Here is a 20,779-nt window from a genome sequence, read left to right as displayed (position 1 = left end):
TGTGGGAAACTGCTGGGAATTTTCAAGTTGAAAGTGTTAATTTGTGTTAGTATTTCATTTTATTATAAAAACTGCTTTATTTATAGATAGATATATAGATATATGTGTGTGTGTGTGTATGTATGTGTGTGTGTGTGTGTGTGTATATATATTAAAAACCCTACCTATTAGTTAGCATGATCTGCTTCAGATCCAGTTGTGCATATTTATGTAATTAACTTCAATTTTGATGTCTGCATTGATCATAGTGAATTTTTCCCTTAGTTTAATGGTGAAATATCTTGAGTTACTTCACAAAATGATATCAACCATGTGATCTGAGATGCTTTAATTCAGTGGTTGATGCAATGTGATCAATATAATCGTGAAATAATTAAACTTGAGTTTCAAATATTCTTTAATGTGATGCTTGTTCGTCTTTTATTGTAGTAATGCACCACAGAGTGGATTCTCACTTATCCAAGTTGACAGTATGAATGTCACTATGAAGGAGATACTACAGAAGGCTCTAAAACGAAGAAAAGGGTCACAAAAGGCTGCAGGTAAAAATGAGAATCTAATTCAAAAATTAAATGTACCTAATATGGTGATTTGCATATTGATATTATGCTAAATATGATTTGTTTATCAGCATAAATATGCAACATTTTAGGTGGGCTTGAATCTTGAAGTTATCTTATTAGAAGGATCTTGCAATGTTGAATATTCAGTTTGCTTATCAGTAGAGATTTTTATGTCTAGATTAATTTACAAGTGTTAAGCAAATGATTTGATGCAAAGAACAGTGTAAGAAATTGATCTAAAGGTATTAGCACTAACCAGAGGCTACAGAGCAGAATTTCAGGATGACAATTTTTGCATGAAAGAAGTGGGAAGGATCCTTATTGTTTTTTTTCTGTCATTCTTTATGTGTTTTATTATTTTTAATAAAATCATACTGGAAAAACTCTACCAGTAAGCAGTGTGTTACAAAGAGGAGAGACAGCACGGGCAGGTCTTTGCACAGGCTGCCTGAGCTGCTGGAATGTTACTTGCATTTTTTCTTTATTTTGGACTTCCATTATCTGGAATTCCTTCATTTCAATTATTAATTTTACTCCATTTTGTTCTTTTCTTGTTACGTGTTTTACTTCTGTTCTTTCTACTTTTGGAGCAGACTTAACTTTATCTAGTGATAGGCTGATTCCTTCAAATGGCAAAATCCTTACTTAACCTCTGTTTCATACAGGAGCAGGTTACCAAAGGATTGAAGTGCTCAGATGCAGCCGATAAATTAATATAACGTTTGCTACGTTCATTCTTTTTGTCTTTTGTTAAGGCTTAGGGCCATTTTGCTAACCAATAGACAACAGAGAAACTGAGAAGATAGGAGCAGGGGTTGGCCTTTCTGCCTTTAACCTGCTCTGCTATTCAATATCATCATAGCTGCTAAAATCACAAAGTATTTTCTTAGTCACTGTGTCAGGAATTGTATGGGGACAATATAAAGCTACTTTCATCAGTAAAGTAATTCTGGGGAGAAGTTAATAATTTCTTCTTACATTTCTGTGCAGTGAGAACTTGAGCTTTGGAACAATATGTATAATTGACATTTATTCAACATTTGGAATATTTTTATCCAAATACTTTCCACGCTTTTCATCCTTTGATTGTAATTCTAACTGGCGGTAGTTGGTGGAGAGAGGTAGTGGTTGGCAGGAGATGCTTCTTAACTGAAATATCATTCTAGAGTAGAAATAGTGAAAATGTAGGTTGTCAAAGTAGTCACTAACCAAATATTCTAAATATGGACTATTAATATTGGAAGTATGCTTCTCATGGGTATAACAAATAAAAGTAGATCTCCGTCAAAGGTAATGGTTCAGACCATTATGAGATGAATCAGACCACAACTAACAGTGAAATGAAGGGAATGGCCAATGTATTCAAGTGTGAAGGTGTAGGAATGTTGCTGGCGGTTTGTCAGATTAAAGGAGGCCATGGAATCTTGGAGAATTTCTCTCAAAGATTTCAGTTATGTTATTTATCAATCTGCCCCAAAACTGTTCCTCAACGTTCATGTAAGTAAGATCATATTTCTTGTGCAGATTCAGGGGCAGCTTTTCACGTAATGACATAACGGCGGTGGGGTGAGAGAGTGGGGCGGCTACAGTTTGTACTGCAAACTTGGAGTACATTCAGTAAGTTCAGGAGCCCCCAGTTCGGTGTAGGCATCATGAACCTTCTGGTGTTTTAAGAGTGAACACCAGCCATTTTGGGCTGCTATTCCCCAGCAAGGTCCTACCCTTTATTTCTGCTGGTTGGTAAAGAGAGGGCCAATCCTGAGTTTACCACTGAACAACACTGAATTTGGAACTTGGGTGACACTATTTCCCACAATGTATCATAGACAGCTGCCAGAGCTCAGATTTCAATAATGAAAGTGATTAGACATTTAAGAAAAAGTATAAAGCAAGCGTAGAGTCAAAGTAGTGAATTTCAATAGAATTGGAAGTGTTGGGAGTCAATGGGAATGGTGACCTTTATTTGTTCTTGGAATGCCTGTAATTCTGTACTGTACTATCAGTCCAGTAATGTCATTTACCAGCCCTTTTGTCACTGCTTGGGCTATTTAATACTCTGTAACATCGATCTCTTACATTGGACGATTGGAAAGAGGGTTAATGGAGACAAGGCTATAATAATTTTGAAGTGAATTCATCTGGAAACAATGCATTGGATCCTTTAAGTAATAATAATAATTAACCAATGCATTCAGGGTAGTGACTGAAAGATTATGAAATTATCTATGCATTCATTTTAATGTGCCATTCACTTTTTGAAGAAATGGTAAAACAGTGAAAGTAATTTGATCAATCTTCTGAAGGTTCCTCCTGTAAGCCAGACTACAGATTGTCTGAATGTGCATTAAAAAAAGACAAACGGGCTGCATTGGCCATCCATCAAGGGGATTCCAGTAAACCTTGTTCAAGAGCTGGCATTGTTGGGAGCATAGTTGGTTCATTTCAAGGTAACTTTCTTTCAAGTGACAAAAAGAAATGTATGAACATTTCAGTGGAGACAGTTTAAAAGAGTACTTCTGACTGGCCTGAAAGCATCGCACTAGCAACACTGCAGTGCTAAATAGCGAACCAAGTCCTCTGGGATCCCCTTTGCTGATGTCATCAGAGCATGTCGGCTTGAGTTTATAATGCACCAAATGGATTGTCTTCAAGGATGTATGTTGAAAAGTCCAAAAACAAATTCTAAAATGGGACTCATTTGTATTTGTGGCGTAAAAATGTTTGCTAGGTACCCTCAGTTTCCTCTTGATGCCCTCAGACCTATTGATGAGAAAACCAGAAACTGGTAACCTCCTGAATTTTTCAACGTACTACTAATTGCATATGAGTAAAAATCAGTCATTATCGCTGTATGTAAAGTGCATAACATGTGTATATTCTGTACATGTTTTCTGTTGGATAACAGAATTTAAATCCCTTGGATACAGAAATAAAATGCAGAGCCATTTCTCTTCCATTGTTGTAAAGTACACCCCTCCATTCTTGCCTGCTCATAATTTCTAAATATTTTGGTTACTCTCAGTTTTAAAACCAGGGACAGTTTTCGAGTGCAAAAGTTTTACATTGACATCTGAACCACAAAATGCGATCAGATGGTAAAAGTTGATTTCTAGCAATTTTTATTTCCTGGTGTGTAATCTGTCAAAAGATTAAATTAACCATCTGGGGATGAATCGTGGAGTTGTATTAAAAGTTTGAATAGATAAAGTGGGAAAGGACATGGATGGGCTGACGCAAGCCCATATTCTGTGGGGCTGATAAGAGCCGTAAAAAAAAAAAATGGCAGAGGAGCATTTAACACTCAGAGATCTGATTCACATGAAAAGCTGGTAGGGTGGTTGTGGATCAAACCTGCTAGCGTCTGCAAGCAATTTGGCCACTTGCCAAGAGCCATTGTTCACCCTCAGCTGTGGCATTGCAGTCCAGATGTGCCAACTGCACGTTCTGATTTTGCCAGCTGACTGCGCCGTTTGATAACCAGCTCTCTGGATGCCCATCACTGGCCGCAGAGATAGAATTAAATGATGATGATCTTCCCACAAGTTGCAGGAGGAAGCAATGCATATAAATCTTGATTTCATCTCAGCATGAGAAGTCTTTATCCATCATCACTCATAATGAACAAGTCGTTAGCTTCGATGAATGGTTCTATATTTTTGAGAGCTGCTTTTGTTCGCTTTTTGGGTGACTTTATGTATTCTGGGGGTCACATTATCTCCCCAGCAAGGGAGAGATTAGTTCATTGTGCCAGGGTAATGCTTAAACAGCTCTCTTGCATTAGAGGGCTCTCAGCTATGCCCAGAGAAACATTACTTAAGCTGTGCATTTCAATCCACTTGTAAATTTTCATTTTTTAATTTTTCTAGTTGGTATGTCCAGATTTGCAGGACATTTGACTACATATAGTGGTGACGGATGAATAAACTACTTCTTGCAATTCAAGTTAGATGAAATGAAAATATATCCTCTTATATAGTGCATTTATTTAAATAATCGAAATACTGGACACATTAATTGTAGCAGATATGGGAAGCTTTTTGCCAAGTTAAAGCATTAGTGGAAAGTTTCAAAAATTGTTTTGGCGTTTTTGCTTGTATCTGTCACCAGTAATTTCTCTTGACCTGGTTATGCAGCACAAAATACAATCATTATGTTTTATCAATTAAATAAGTTAAATGTATAATCTTAAATACATTGCTAAGATCCTGAGAAAGGAATTACATTTGTAAAGAATTTAAATTCACACACAAAAGGATAGATTCCCAGATGGGCATTGATCAATGCATAACAGCAGAGTGAGAAAGTAATAAACTAATTTGGCTAGCTTTGAAACTGATTATTTTGGATGATCGTTAACTTTGTTAAGGATTGATCTTGCTATAGCTCTTTTTTTTAAAAAGGAAAGTCTTTTAAAAATTCAAAAAGAAAATCAAGTCAGCCAGTCACACTCATGATAACTTTCATCAGTCCTGGCAAAGAAAAGAGTGAGACCAGCAGTTCTCCACAACAGCGATTGTGTCTTCTGTCATTGAAAAGCTCATATCTCACTTCTGTGTCCTTCAGATGAAAGGAAAAAATGTTGAAGTGTGCAAAATGTGGTGAAATAGTCGTCTATGTCCGTATTGATTCATACACAGAGTTATCATGGAGTGTTCTTCAGTTTAAGTATTTGAATTCATGAGCTTAAAATGAGTGTTCCACAGCTGGGTCAAGTACAAAGTGGTTCACCTAACTGGAGAATCTGTATACACTAAATACCAGTCAGTCCTGTTGACTGAAGCTCATAAACTGCTCATCATTAGTTTTAATTATCTGTGTAAATGAGCTGAATATTTTCAGAGTTAACTTTTTACTTAATCATATGCTTTATATGAAAGGGTATTTTTGGCCTATTGGAATTTTATTACCCGAAGGAGATTTTTGTTTCATTTCTTAACTGTTTGAAGAACAGCGATTAATTGTTTAATAATATCAGCTTCCAAAAAAAAGGAAATTGTAAAAACTGTTTCTTTGAAACAACTTGTGCATCTTGTTAGTTAACATATACATTAAAAGTTTCTTGGTCACACTGAATTTCCTGTGAAATTATTATCTTGAGTGTAAATATGGAAGTGGTGGATGTGGGTTTGATCTCAACATTTCAGAGAAATTTCGATAGGTACATGGATGGGAGGGGCATGGAGGTCTATGGTTCGGGTGCAGCTCAATGGGACGAGGCAGAATAATAGTTCAGCATGGCCAAAGGTTCTATTTCTTTACTGTAGTATATGTAGAAATTTTGTTTAGATATGTTTGGTCTCCCAGAAATGAACTCGCATACTTTATTGTGAATGGTTTTTTTTGTTGCAGCTTGTGACCAGTTGTAATGCACAACACCATTTAAAGCCCCAGGTTATATATTTGGTTTGCTTTGTTTGATTATTCAAACTTAGCTTGACCAACGTAGGAACCTCTGAGACTGGGAGCAATTTGGTTACCATGATAAGTAGGACCTTGCCACTCAGTTAATTAAGCTGATTTAAAGAAAAAACATTATTAAAGATGAAATTAACTTTTTTTTTCTGATCTCCTTTACGAAAGTAATTAATTTTCATTTTGTGTGCTTTGCCTTGTATGTAATTCCAGGTCCCCAGTGCTGTACATAAATGTTAACTGCCCTTTGCAATGCTGAACACAAACAGTACTAAACGGTGCACTTCATAATCCCATGAATGAATAAAATATGGGCAAACTGCTCTCAAATTTCTAAGGTTCTGGAAGCCGCTTCATGAAGCTTGCTGGTAAAGGGAGCTTTATATTCACGGTGAAATAAATTTGTATCAAATACATGATTACAGTGTACAGGTATTAAATTTTCCATTCCTTCAGTTCCACTTTGACGAAAATCCTGTCTCAGCAAGCAAGTCGCTGGCAAATCTTTTCTCTTTTAGTGCTGGTTGAAGTGTCATTGCTCAATACTTGGTCCATTATCTTCCACCTTCAACAATGGATATGAACTACAGCAGCTGGAGCCCAAAATAACTGAGTGAAGTGTTCTAATATTCTTGAGTCATCTCACCTCAATAGTGAAGGAGAGCTTATGTATGTGTGTGTGTGTGTGTGTGTGTGTGTGTGTGTGTGTGTGTGTGTGTGTGTGTGTATATATACACATACACATATGTACATACTCACGCATAAAAAATATGGGCTTGTATATAATTTTTTTAAAAATCAGCTCTGCTTAGGTTATTTCTAAATACTGGTTAAATAGTAATTTACTACCTGTGATCCCAGCCTGGCCCTGGCGCCTAATGACTAGTAGCCCACATCCTCATCAACTGCTGACATTCTGAGAGCAAATAGGCCATCGCCAGCTTATTGTGACAAGTGCCCAACAGAAAACAAATGTATGTTATACTCAACAGTTTTTAAAATCCTTCTGTTATTTAAGACGAGTAAAATTGAAGTGAAAAAACTCTCACGTACACAGATTTTGACCTCGGGCCAGAATTTGCTGCCTGTGACAACTCACTTGGTCAGAACAAACATCAGAGATTCCGTATCTGCTGAAATTACAGAGCAACACACATATAAAATACAGAACAATACGAAGCACATAAAATACAGAGCCACAGATAAAATGCTGGAGGAACTCAGCAGGCCAGGCAGCATCTGTGGAGAGGAATAAAGAGCCTGTGTTTTGGACTGAGACCCTTGATCCTGATCCTGGTGAAGGGTCTGGGCTTGAAATGTTGGCTCTTGTCAGAACAAACTTGCCTTTATCCAATCTGTCAGTGTCACTTTATGCTTAAAGGATCCCCAGTTTTAAATAGAGCCCATCGTGCCATTGTGATAGGGAGAGGGACTGTGTGGGCAGTTGGTGGGGGGGCACTATGGCAGCACAAAGTGTACTAACAAAGCTGCTGATAAACATTGAGAGCCAGCTAAGCCAACATACAGTTCAGCAGACTGTCAAATGTGGCAAAGACTTTCAATGTTTAACAACACACCATAACAAACAAAACTTTTCAGCTGCTTCCATTGCACTAGCCCCATTGCCTGATTTCCCCATATATTTGAGATCAAACCATTACATGCAAATATAATATAAAAATTAACAACCAATATCACTTAAGTAAACTTGATGAATGGAAAAATTGACCAGTACTTTAAAAATTGACCAGTTCTTTAAAAATTGACCAGTTCCTTCAATTTTTTCATCTCTGTGAAATTGGGCTTACTTCCCTTGCCTGGTGCAGGTTCAGCAGACTTACTTTGATGCTTCTAAGTGATGAGACATGAGCTGATTTGTATTGAACAGTGGAGAAAACTACCGAGCAAGGGCAGCCAGAATGGTTGGGGATTTAAAACATTGGCTTTATTTGTCATTTGTGCATCAAGACATGCACTGAAATGTGTTCTTCTGCGTCATCGACCAATAGTGCTGGGGGCATCCCATGAATATCGCCACACTTCTGGTGCCAACACAACATACCCACAACTCACTAACCCTAACCGTACATCTTTGGAATGCTGGAGGACCCAGAGGAAACGCAGGCAGTCATGGGAAGAATGTACCAACTCCTTATGAACAGCAGCAGAATTGAACCCCAATTGCTAGCGCTGTAGTAGTGTTCTGCTTACTGCTATGCGACTGTGCCAGCCTTAAGAGGGAATTCGAGCAATAAAAATTGCTCACAACTTCTTAATGCAGCATTGCTGCATATTGCAAAGGTGCATTCTGTAAAGGGAAATTCATCTTTGTTGGCATATCTCTTTCTGTTAACACTCAATTCAATCACAAACTAAGATTATCTGAAATTATGTTAAAACTCCTGCCTTGAATTAACATTGGTGCTTAGTTTTATGTAAATTTGAGATATATTTCTGGGCTTTCTTCAACATTTTATATTATGGCTGAAATTAATACCTGGTGAATATACCCTAGCTTGGAAGGTAAGGACAAAGGAAAGCATCTGTAACTCGCATTGCTTTATGAAGCAGCTTTACAAACAACAACAGCTTTACTAGGGAAAGCAGTAGGGGGTTAATGCAAGTACTGTATCATTGTAGGTTACATGCCTTGTGTCAGAACTTTGGGGAAGAAGTTCAAATAAAAAGTGAACAATGCTGCCTAATTCTGAGGATCTCTTCGCTGCAGCATAAGATGAATGTGCAAAGGAAGCTGTTACGGCAGATATTTAATTAGAAGCAGTCACGTTGGATAAATCCGAAGTGTGTTGTCTCAGTGGACATGTTCGGGTTTTTGGTTGAAAGCTTTCCTGGCAGTCACAGGTGGAAATGGCTTACTGGCAAAACAGAAGTGCGAATCCTTACTGCAGAATGGAAGGGTGAAATTCATGTTGTTGAAGAATGAGGGGGGATCTCATTGAAACCTATTGAATATTGAAAAACCTACAAAGGGTGGATGTGGAGAGGATGTTTCCTATAGTGGGGGAGGCACAACCTTTGAGTACTGGGACATTCATTTAGAACAGAGATGAGTAGTAATTTCTTTGGCCAGAGGATGGTGTATCTGGAATTCATTGCCATGGATGGCTATGGAGGCCAAGTAATTGGAGATATTTAAAGTGGAGATTGATAGGTTCCTGATTAGTAAGGGAATCATGGATTACGGGGAGAAGGCAAGAGAATGGGGTTGAGAGGGATAATAAATCAGCCACGATGGAATGGTGAAAGAGTACTAAAGGGCCAGGTGGCCTAATTCTACTCCTGTGTCTTATGGAAAGCAACTTGTGCAGAGATCTGCTGGGGATTCAGAAATGAATAAATATCAATAAAATGTTCAAAATACAAAAGCTTTGTTCATATACAGGAAAGTTAACTACACATTGTTTGACATGCTTCAAATACAGTGGATTCCAGTTAATTGTGCCATCGGTTTATCATGGCAGCTACTTGTTTTTCTTAACGAAAATAGCTGCAATTCCATTTGTTTATTTGGGACATTATGTGCTTAATTAGGACAGGAGACAGTTGCCAGACAGCTTCCAACTAGTGTCAGTGGCGTGCAGTTGTGTAGCCATTAGACACTACACCGTGCTTCGAGCAAATGGTTTTGAAATAGTGTCGGCTGCATGTGTTTGTGTTCAACAAATAGTAATTTTTGTCACTGATGTAGTTGGCGAAAATAAACAGTAAGACAATTCAGATCCATTTTGCTCACTGTGGTTTCAAGCATTCAGACGTAGGGATGCCAGAAACGACCAGGAGTGAAAATGAAATGGTTTCACTACTTAAAGTTAGGAACTATGAAGAATCTGAAGGTATCAACAATCATCTTGAATGTTACAATGAAAATGAAAATTTGTTTCTTTTGTGTATTTGGGACACTATGCCACTTAAGTGGGACAGGAGACTACTGTTGCCAATCAGTTTCTAACTAGCGTTAGTTACGTACACTAGTGTGGTCATTAGTAACCACACCACACAGTATGTCCCAGTGGTCACCCATTTTTAATTCCACTTCCCATTCCCAGTCCAACATGTCAGTCCATGGCGCCCTCTACTGCCGGGATGAGACCACACTCAGGTTGGAGGAGCAACACCTTGCATTCCGTCTGGGTAGCCTCCAACCTGATGGCATGAACGTCAATTTCTCGAACTTCCGGTAATGCCCACCCCACCATTCCCATTTCCCCTTCTCTCCTCATCTTCTTACCTGCCCATCACCTCCCTTCAGTGCTGCTTCCCCTTCCTTCCCTTCCTTCCATGTCCTTGTGTCCTTTCCGATCAGATTCCCGCTTCTCCAGCCCTGTATCTCAGAATCAGAATCAGGTTTATTAACACCGGCACGCAACGTGAAATTTGTTAACTTAGTAGCAGCAGTTCAACGCAATAGATAATCTAGCAGAGAGAAAAAAAATAAAAATAATAATCATTAAACAAGTAAATCAATTATGTATATTGAATAGATTTTTAAAAAACGTGCAAAAACAGAAATACTGTTTTTTTTTTAAATGAGTTAGTGTCCAAAGATTCAATGTCCATTTAGGAATCAGGTGGTAGAGGGGAAGAAGCTGTTCCTGAATCGCTGAGTTTGTGCCTTCAGGCTTCTGTACCTCCTCCCTGATGGTAACAGTGAAAAAAGGGGAAACAGTGAGTGGGTGCTGGAGGTCACCGTGAAGGCTATGAATGCAAAGGCCCTCGTCTGAGGGAAAATGAACCTCATGGCTTGGTGCAGGGAAGGGACTGAGAAGTTGGACAGAAAATAAATGACTTGTCTTCCCTCCCCCACTATAGCTCCATTGTCAAGCTCTAGGTTGATTTCGAAAGAGCGAGTGAATGTGAGGGAAATCAAAGAGGCTGAGCAGCAGAGAGTGACAGAGGGATTCTTGCTGAGGAGCAGTCAGTGGCCACAAACTCATCTGTGCTATTTATTGGTATAGATTTTTTGATTGGTGGCAAAGCAGTGCATACGCCATAAGAATTATGACATTCGGCCAATTGAATCTGCTGTGTCATTCTTTCATCCTTTTCAACCCCACTCCCCTGCCCTTTCCACATAACCCTGACTAATCAAAAACCTATCAACCTCTGCTTTAAATATACCGAGTGACTTGGCCTCCATGGCTGTCTGTGACAGTGATTCCACAGATTCACCACCCTCTGGTTAAAGAAATTCCTCCTCATCTCTGTTCTAAGGGGACATCAAACCTGCTAAGACCAGAGTAGTTTTTTGGTGTGGACTTCCATTAATCCAGCAGGGATTTCTTCAGTGGAACAGCGATGACTCAGTGACGTCATCATACAGCCAGTTATGTGGAACTGAAGTAAGCAGGATGGGAGAAGTTCCGTTGTGTATTTGAAATCATTTTGGAGTTTGTTCATGAGCTTGGATGGAAGCTGAAATGTTACACTTCTGTTAAAAAAATCATTCTGCATTTTGTTTTGTTTGAGGGAAATGCAACCCACATTTTCAAATTGAATATTGTTTGAAAATGAATAATTATGCCTTAGTGTGATGTTACCAATTTGCTTATCTTCCAAAAAAAACAATAAGGCCATTTCACAATGAGATGAGTTTGTTTTTGTAAACTGAGTGTTTCCCTTCATTACGTAGAGAAGGCTGCAAGCTGTGTGCCCTGTGGAGGAACACCGAATAGCTGACAGCAATGTAGGGATTCCTGCAATAAGCTATGCATGTTTGGAAATCCTGAGTTTATTGTCAGCAGCATGGCATGGTGACAGCAAACATTGACAGTTTCACCAACTGCAGAGTCCAGCCATTAGAAATTTTCTGCTAGCCTTATAACTTCAAATAATAGCAATGAAAATTGATACCAAGTTATGTACTTCAGCTGGTGACACTGATTTATACCGGGCAGAATTTGAGCTGGCACTGTCCCAGTTTAGCAACGGCCTCCTGCAGTATAAATGGGGTAGTGACTTCAGTGATGTAAGTGATCCAGTACGCAGGGGTGAATGTCTTCAAGCTTTTTTTGGCAGGTTTCAATAATATTTCTTTCATTCTGAGAGTGAGGTTTCCTATAGGTTAACATCTCTAAAGAAAGAAGTGGAGATCAGCTTTGCTCGGTGACTAAAATTCACTGAAGCATGTTTCCTTCTCCTCAGGACGGAGTGGCAAAGCCCTTATTCCTATTGCCGTTTTCCTGGCACAATGTGGTCTTCAGCTTACACACATCAAAGTTGCTGGTGAACGCAGCAGGCCAGGCAGCATCTGTAGGAAGAGGTGCAGTCGACGTTTCAGGCCGAGACCCTTCGTCAGGACGTGAGTCTCGGCCTGAAACGTCGACTGCACCTCTTCCTACAGATGCTGCCTGGCCTGCTGCGTTCACCAGCAACTTTGATGTGTGTTGCTTGAATTTCCAGCATCTGCAGAATTCCTGTTGTTTGGTCTTCAGCTTACTCTTTTGTGTCTGTGTATTTTCAGGTTAAGCTGCTCTAATAAAAGTAGCTGCAGCAATCTATGATTCAATTTTCCATCTTTGGAAAAACAGCTGCCTTTTCTGTAACTTTTTAAATTCAGTAAAATATTTCAGTGTTTTGCACCGAAAAATGCACCAATTGGAATGAAGATTTAGGGGAGATGATCAAATGCACAGTCAGACAGGCTTTCAAAGATTTTATATGTGTGGAAGAATGAGAAACAGGAGTAAGCCACCATCGTCCTGGAAGTCTGTCCAGCCATTTATTGAGATCAACAGCAAATTTCTGCCTGGGGTCCATTTTCCTGCACTATCCCCATATCCCTTGATTCCCTGACTGTCCAGAAATACAGTGGCATGCAAAAGTTTGGGTACTCCTGGTCAAAATTTCTGTTACTGTGAATAGCTAAGTGAGTAAAAGATGACCTGATTTCCAAAAGGCATAAAGTTAAAGATGACACATTTCTTTAATATTTTAAGCAAGATTACTTTTTTATTTCTATCTTTTACAGTTTCAAAATAACAAAAAAGGAAAACGGCCCGAAGCAAAGGTTTGGGCACCCTGCATGGTAACACCCTGCTTAGTAACACCCACTTTGGCAAGTATCACAGCTTGTAAACGCTTCCTGTAGCCAACTAAGAGTCTTTCAATTCTTGTTTGGGGGATTTTCGCCCATTCTTCCTTGCAAAAGGCCTCTATTTCTGTGAGATTCTTGGGCCGTCTTGCATGCACTGCTCTTTTTGATGATGTTTAGGTCGGGGAACTGTGAGGGCCATGACAAAACCTTCAGCTTGTGCCTCTTGAGGTAGTCCACTGTGGATTTTGAGGTGTGTTTAGGATCATTATCCTGTTGTAGAAGCCATCCTCGTTTCATGTTCGGCTTTTTTACAGACGCTGTGATGTTTGCTTCCAGAATTTGCTGGCATTTACAAACATAATTGAATTCATTCTTCCCTCTACCAGTGAAATGTTCCCTATGCCACTGGCTGCAACACAGCCCAAAGCATGATCAATCCACCCCCGTGCTTAACAGCTGGAGAGGTGCTCCTTTCATGAAATTCTGCACCCTCTTTTCTCCAAACATACCTTTGCTCATTGCAGCCAAAAATTTCTATTTTAACTTCGTCAGTCCACAGGACTTGTTTCCAAAATGCATCAGGCTTGTTTAGATGTTCCCTTGCAAACTTCTGACACTGAATTTTGTGGTCAGGACGCAGGAAAGGTTTTCTTCTGATGACTGTTCCATGAAGGTCATATTTGTGCAGGTGTCGCTGCACAGTAGAACAGTGTACCACCACTCCAGAGTCTGCTAAATCTTCCTGAAGGTCTTTTGCAGTCACACGGGGGTTTTGATTTGCCTTTCTAGCAATCCTACAAGGAGTTCTCTTGGAAAGTTTTCTTGGTCTTCCAGACCTCAAGTTGACCTCCACTGTTCCTGTTAACTGCCATTCTTAATTACATTACGAACTGAGGAAACGGCTACCTGAAAAAGCTTTGCTATCTTCTTATAGCCTTCTCCTGCTTTGTGGGCATCATTTATTTTAATTTTCAGAGTGCTAGGCAGCTGCTTAGAGGGCCCATGGCTGCTGATTGTTGGAACAAGGTTTGAGGAGTCAGGGTATTTATAAAGCTTTGAAATTTGTATCACCTGGCCTTTCCTAATGATGACTATGAACAAGCCATAGCCCTAACAAGCTAATTAAGGTCTGAGACCTTGGTAAAAGTTATGACAGCTCAAATCTCTTGGGGTGCCCAAACTTCTGCATGGTGCTCCTTTCCTTTTTTTCCACTCTAAAATAGTACAAAGCAAAAATAATACACTAGTCTTGCTTAAAATATTGAAAAGAATGTTTCATCTTTAACTTTATGACTTTTGGAGATCAGTTCTTCTTCTACCCACTTAACTATTCACAGTAACAGAAATTTTGATCAGGTGTGCCCAAACTTTTGCATGCCATGCCACTGTATATTCATGTACTTTAAATGGATTCAGTGACCCAGCATTCTCAGCCCCCAGAAAGTTCACCACCCTCAATTCAAGTTCTAGTCAGAAGAAACTTCCGCCCTGTATCCCTTTGATGGACCCTGTAGGAATTGTGTAAAGGTTAGCATTATTTGTCAGGTGTACATTAAAACACAATTGTCTGTGTCAAATCAGCCAAGATTGTGCAAGGCAACCCGCAGGTGTCGCCATGCTTCCGCTGTTGACGTAACATGCATAACTTACTAACCCTAACCAGAAGTCTTTGGGATGTGGGAGGAAACCAGAGCACCCAGAGAATGTACAGGTTCCTTATGGGCAGTGGCGGGTACTGAACCCCAGTTGGTGATCATTGGTTGTGTAAGTTGCAATGATGAAAAACTCTCATTCTTCTAAACACTGTACAGTGCAACTTACACAAAATACTGGAGGAACTCAGCAGGTCAGGCAAGATCTATGAAGGGGAATAAAGAGTCTACATTTCGGGCCAAGGCCCTACATCAGGACACAGGTGTGACCTACTCATTCTCTCCTCATACAGCAGACCTACAATGCGAAGAACAATTCATTGCTCTCCTTCCATGTACAATGCATTAAAATATCTTTTGCTCCTTTGCTCTAATCCACTTATTGTATGGACCAATAGAGTATTTGCCTTTCTAGTTGTTAGCTGGACCTGGATGTTAACTTTTAGTGACTTGAATACTTGGAATTAAGTGGCAAATCAAAGGTAGTTCAGTCAAAAATTTTATTCTGCGCAAGCTGATGAAGTTGGTGTTGGCGTAGTTCTATTGCATCAGTATGCAGTCTTGCTGAATGGTTGGATTTGACTTTCTGAACTCAATTCATCAGGTGAGAATACACACTCAAGTGTTTTATAGATTCTCAAGGAAGACGTGATGAAAATTGAGGTGCTGTTGACCCAGCTTGCATTGGAGAGCTAAAATGCCATTGTGGATCAAGTGTTTTGGTCAGAATGGGGATTTTCCTACATTGCTTGAGTTTTTATATACACACACACACACACACACACACACACACACACACACACGTTCTTTTTATCTCCATGGCCAATGATGGATCCCCCAAATCTTTTAAGAAGATGAAGAAAAAACGAACAATTTTTTTGTCACTTATATATCGAAACATAGAAGGAAATGTGTTGGTTGCATCAATGACAAACGCAGTCTGAGGATGTGCTGGGCACAGCCCGCAAGTGTCGCATGCTTCCAGCATCAGAATGGCATTCCCTCAACTTACTGACCCTAAACTGTACATCTTTGGAAAGTGAGAGAAAACTGGAGTTCCCAGAGGAAATCCACATGGTCGTGGGGAGAGCATGCAAACTCCTTACAGACAGCATCAGTGATCGTGGCGCTGTAAAGCATTACTCTAGCCATTATGCTAACATGTATAATTTAGCCACCCTGTATAATTTTGAACTTTGAGGGATTACAAACTGACCCTTGTTGATGGCATCTCCCGTTATTCATCCTGTCTGATTTACCTCTACACTGAGGTTGTGGTAAGGCAAAGAAGGAAAATAATAGAAGCACACAAATTATAGCCAGGAGTAAGCCACTCAATTTCTTGAATCTGCTGATGGATAAGATCATTACTAATCTAGTGTAACATGAACTTTACATTCCTGTTGGCCCCCAGCAACCTTCCAGTCTTTATCAAGAATCTGTGCACTTCTGCTTTAAAAAAAACTAACAACACAGCTTCCACTGATCTGCTAATGGCTTTTTCCAAACACTTGGCACTGAGCTGAATGTTCTGCCCTTTTTGTGCAGTACTCTTACTGGATTCTTGCCTAGGTTTAGATATATTTGCATTGAACTTTTATGACTGGATTAAATGGCATCTTGTATTCTAATAAGTGTGCTAAGAGTTTATTTTAAATGTCAGACAGTCCATGGATTTATGAAGAATTGTTACATTATGAATACAGACAGACTTGAACGGACGCCAGCCTTTTTCGGAGACATGATCTGCATTTTCCATAGTTATGAGCAGACTAATCATCAACTGTCTTCACTCCCAACATGAATGATTGTTTTATATCATCAGTTGTAACTTAAAACATCTGCTTTTGATAAACAGAAAGGATTCTATCCCTCTCTATGTCATTAATTTGGAAAAGTATGTTCTTAAGTGTTGGAAGAATTCTTCAATTTGAAGAGTATTGCTTTCAAGGTATTCAGTAAACATAAACAATGTTCACTTTAATCCTCTCCTCCTTTGGTAGTACATCATAAACTATCATCTAAAACTTCACTTGTAGCACTCTAACAACTTGGTTAGATTGGTGATGAAATCTACCAGTATCATTGGAAATACTTAACATGTTGGTACTTGGTGCTATAGCTTGAAGTCATTTAAAGATTCAAAGTACATTTATTATCGAAGTAAGAATGCAGTATTCAACCCTAACATATGTAATCTCTGGTTAATTGCAAGTAGAAGAAAAAGTGTGGAAAACAAAACTCCAATAAAGAGAATAATAAGTTAGTTACTCGTCCACTAACCTGTAAATCTTCAATGTCCAAGGTGCTGGTTGCTTGCAAACAGAAGATTATATTGCTGAAATGAAATCTTACCCTTGGATGGAGGGTGTACCTTCACAAGGAAAAGGGCAAAAAAAATTGAGGGAAAACATTAATTTTGTGGCAATATTTGGATTTACTGGCATTGGGTCATTCCTGATATTGTAGAGCCATTGTCATCTGTCAGTGCTTAGACTTGAATCATTGCAATCCAATTGTGTGGATGTGCTGGTTCATAACCATTGGGCTATTTGCCATTTGTTGTGCCTGGAGATGGAGTGAATAAATAGGCCTTACTTGTGTTAAATTACATCCCCATGAGCACTCCACCAATGCATATAACTGGAAGGTCAAGTTTTCATCACAAAATGAAAGATAACACTGCTACATTAATTTCTAAGTAGAGTTAGTATTGACTTTATATTTATCCTTTAAATTAGAACTAAGGAACTGCAAGACTATTAAATACTGGAGGCAAACAAAGCCAGCTGCAGGGTTGTTAGTAACTTACATGAATATGCAGTTTCATTTTTCAGTAAGTTTCAATAGGTGCATTTAATGTCAGAGAAATGTATACAATATACATCTTGAAATTCTTTTTCTTTGCAGACATTCATAAAAACAGAGGAGTGCCTCAAAGAATGAATGACAGTTAAAAGGTTAGAACCCCCAAGCCCCCACCAACTCCCCCTCCCATACACAAGCAGCAGCAAGGACCCCGTCCCACCCCCACCAGCAAAAAAGCATCAGCACCCACCACCGAGCACTCAAGCGTAGAGCAAAGCGTCAATAAAGACACAGACTTGCATTACCCCAAAAATTACTCATTCATCCGATAATTCGACATACCACAGGCTCTCTCTCCCTAATAAGGGAAAAAAGAGAGAGAGAGGGGAGACATAACAAGCAACTTGCTGATTTACGATGTTAAAAGTCTGATGCATCGCTTTTTTTCCCCCTAGCTCTGCGGTCAGCGAGTCGGCACCAAAAAGGCGCAGCTCTCTGGACACACAAACCCCCGGCAGCTAACCCACTGCTCCCAATGTTCCGTGTTCTCCCGCAACGCTTCAGTCAGGGGCACCGGCCTAGAATCAACATGTCCCCAGAGCCGCAAAATCCCAGAACTCTGAAGGCACGCTCATCTTCCAGGCCGCATCATTGGGATATCAAAAAGCGGCTGGTCGTGAGGCCCTGAGAGCGGGTCCCATTCCTGCTCAGAACCGAAGTCAGAGTGTAACTTCTGGTCGGGGTCTTCAAAAGAACCCCCGCGCCCTGAAAAGGAAAAAAAAGAGATATCAAAGATAGAAGTAAAGCTGTTTCGGAAGATGCATGCAAAGGAGTCTCTGTTTCCCTGCCTTTTGATGTTTGTGTGTACATACAGTTTATTTTCTATGGGAGATGACCACAGTTGTATGGATGTGTACATGGAATTAGTAATTATTTTGTTTTATTGGTATGGTATCATTTAGAAAATAAGAGTTTTTTTCAAATTACTAATCTGCACAGCCAAAATTCCCTTGTTTTTGCTGTTAAGGGAAAAAATTTATCTGGTGAGACATTATGATGTAATTTGAGATATTGATATCCTCATTGATATTTAAATAGCAAGTGGTAAACAACGGCTCAACAGTACAGGATTTTATCCTAAAAAGCACGCTTTCTTGTGTATTGTGTCACACTCACCTACCATTTTATGACATGAGAGGACACCAACTGGGCCCATGAAAGCTTCCATTAGACTAATCCTATCAGTGGGACTTAGCATGTCTGCCAGCATCTATAGCAGGGAAGGATAGTCAACATTTTAGGTCAAGATTATTCATCTTTCCAATGAGTTCCTTCAGTAGTTTGTATCTCTGTTCAGGGTTCCAACATCTCCAGTTGCTTGCATCTGCAATCCTGTCGGTATTCACTTTTGCATGTCCAGCAACTCCCTATCTTTTGCCACTCAGCTGAACTAAAGAGCAACTTGCGGTTTAGCCATGCATATCTTTGTGATGTTGGAGGAAACAAGAGCATCCAACAAAAATCTGCCCTGAGAATGTGCATAATCCACATAGACAGCACATAGTTAGCATCAAACCTGGCTGTGTGATGCTTCAAGATGGTAGCAGTGATTACTGCACCACCAATTGGACCCCCACTGGACATTGGCTTTACTCTGATTTACATCAATTACTCTAATTTACGTCGGTTGTCTCTACTGCTTTTCAAGTCTTATCATTCTTCCAAAGTGATGCACTGTCTCACCTCAGCCTTTCCTTCAGTTTCCTTCCACGTTGTTGCTTGTCTTGCCGTCAACTGTTGGACTTCGTACTAATTGCTTTAATGTTTTTTCCCATGGGAATGGAGGGATCCCATTTGGACCAAGGATTTGAATTTTGTGTAGATATGCTGAATTTTGTCTGACTTCAAGTTTTCCCATTTTGTCTTATGCATTTCATTGTACCTTGGAAGGGCTCTTCTGCACTTGGTACAATTTCAGACATTGGCTGTGAGTGTATTAAGATCTTCAATTGAATAATAGAAAAAAATTGTTAAGGTTAGAAGGTTGATTGTTGGAGAAAGGGGGAGAGATTTTTTTTAAATTGTGCTATTAAGGATTAGATTTTTGTAGAGGATCTTGCATTTTGGAAAGGAAGGCCTTATCAGTGGTTTTGAATGCGTTGGCAAAAAGGGTTGTGTGAAGGTTGTTGCAGAGAAGAGTGTGGGTAGTATTTCATGAGTTAGAACAGATAATAAATCCTTCCAGAACAACTAGTTTGTGCATCAGCTGTTGTCTGTCTTCCCCTCCCACCCCAGCTCCACTGAGCCTTTCGCTTCAGGCCATCTTGGTGTCCCCGAACATTTTTGTAACAAAGATGACATTCCAAACACTAGTAGTGTTTCATGAGTAATTTTTAATCTTGGCTGATTGCCTCTCTTTTCTGACCTTCTTCAGTCTCACACACAAGTTAAACTAAAGACATTTATGTACATTTAAGTTACTGAATTGATGTGGATCCAAATGTGTTTGCCAGAAAGGCCAATTCACAGCTACATATGGAAGCAAAAGCTGGCTCAAGGGCTGGTTAAATACGAACATAATATACACTGTGTACGGAGGCTTTTCTCTTTATTGAGTCACACTTCATTTGAGAAATAAATTGTCAGCAACTCCTCTTTCTGATTTGTTGGGGGATCAGTGCAAAGGGCATTTTAACCTCTTTACTCTGCAGCTTTGGTAAGGCTGTTGAAGCCACATCTTTCTCCACAACTTCCCTAATAACATTTTGGATACAATATTTTGACCTCATCTGTTTTACTTCGCCGTCAGATTTTTTTCCTGGTCTTTTTTTTAAACTGTGATCAACAAACAAAAGCTGCATCGAGCTAATGGTTCACTGGAAAGGCTAAAAGGTGGGTTATAGGATTCAGAACGTTCCCTAATGTGCAATTGTGCGTAAGCCTAGGTGGATGCCCCTTTTTTAAAAAAAAGAGCTCTTGTGCATGCTATACAACTGCTTGGTAATCTGCTTATCAATCTGAACAAAAAAAGCCTGTGGTTACAAATATCTTCATTTTGATCATTTTATTTTAACTTATCATTACAAGAAGCTCTTTGTTTTTATATACACAAGATAGTCTCAAACTTGGATACGGTTAGAACAGTGATATATGACAGTTACCTGAAATAGATTGGAAAGCAGCAACAGACTATCATGAGTGTATTTGATTTGGCAGTGAAAACCAATTCTTTTTCCATGGATATTAACACAGCAAGTAGAAGCATTTACAGCATGAAATGTATCTTTCCC

General features: G+C 39.4%; 1 protein-coding gene across 5 annotated transcripts in view; it reads left to right on the top strand.

Annotated features, from left to right (window-relative positions):
• Positions 1-20,779, top strand: part of mapkap1 (MAPK associated protein 1) — a 294,027-nt gene that overhangs the window by 181,726 nt on the left and 91,522 nt on the right. For all 5 annotated transcript variants that reach the window (XM_072239930.1, XM_072239929.1, XM_072239932.1 and 2 more), the window contains one exon: positions 430-542. In XM_072239930.1, the coding sequence (XP_072096031.1) occupies positions 430-542 (113 nt within the window). The remainder of the gene's footprint in view (positions 1-429; positions 543-20,779) is intronic.

Source organism: Mobula birostris, chromosome 22, assembly GCF_030028105.1.
Source record: "Mobula birostris isolate sMobBir1 chromosome 22, sMobBir1.hap1, whole genome shotgun sequence".
NCBI classification, from domain to species: domain Eukaryota; kingdom Metazoa; phylum Chordata; class Chondrichthyes; order Myliobatiformes; family Myliobatidae; genus Mobula; species Mobula birostris.
The sequence above is the reverse complement of the archived record's forward strand: the minus strand, read 5'-3'. Positions and strand labels throughout refer to the sequence as shown.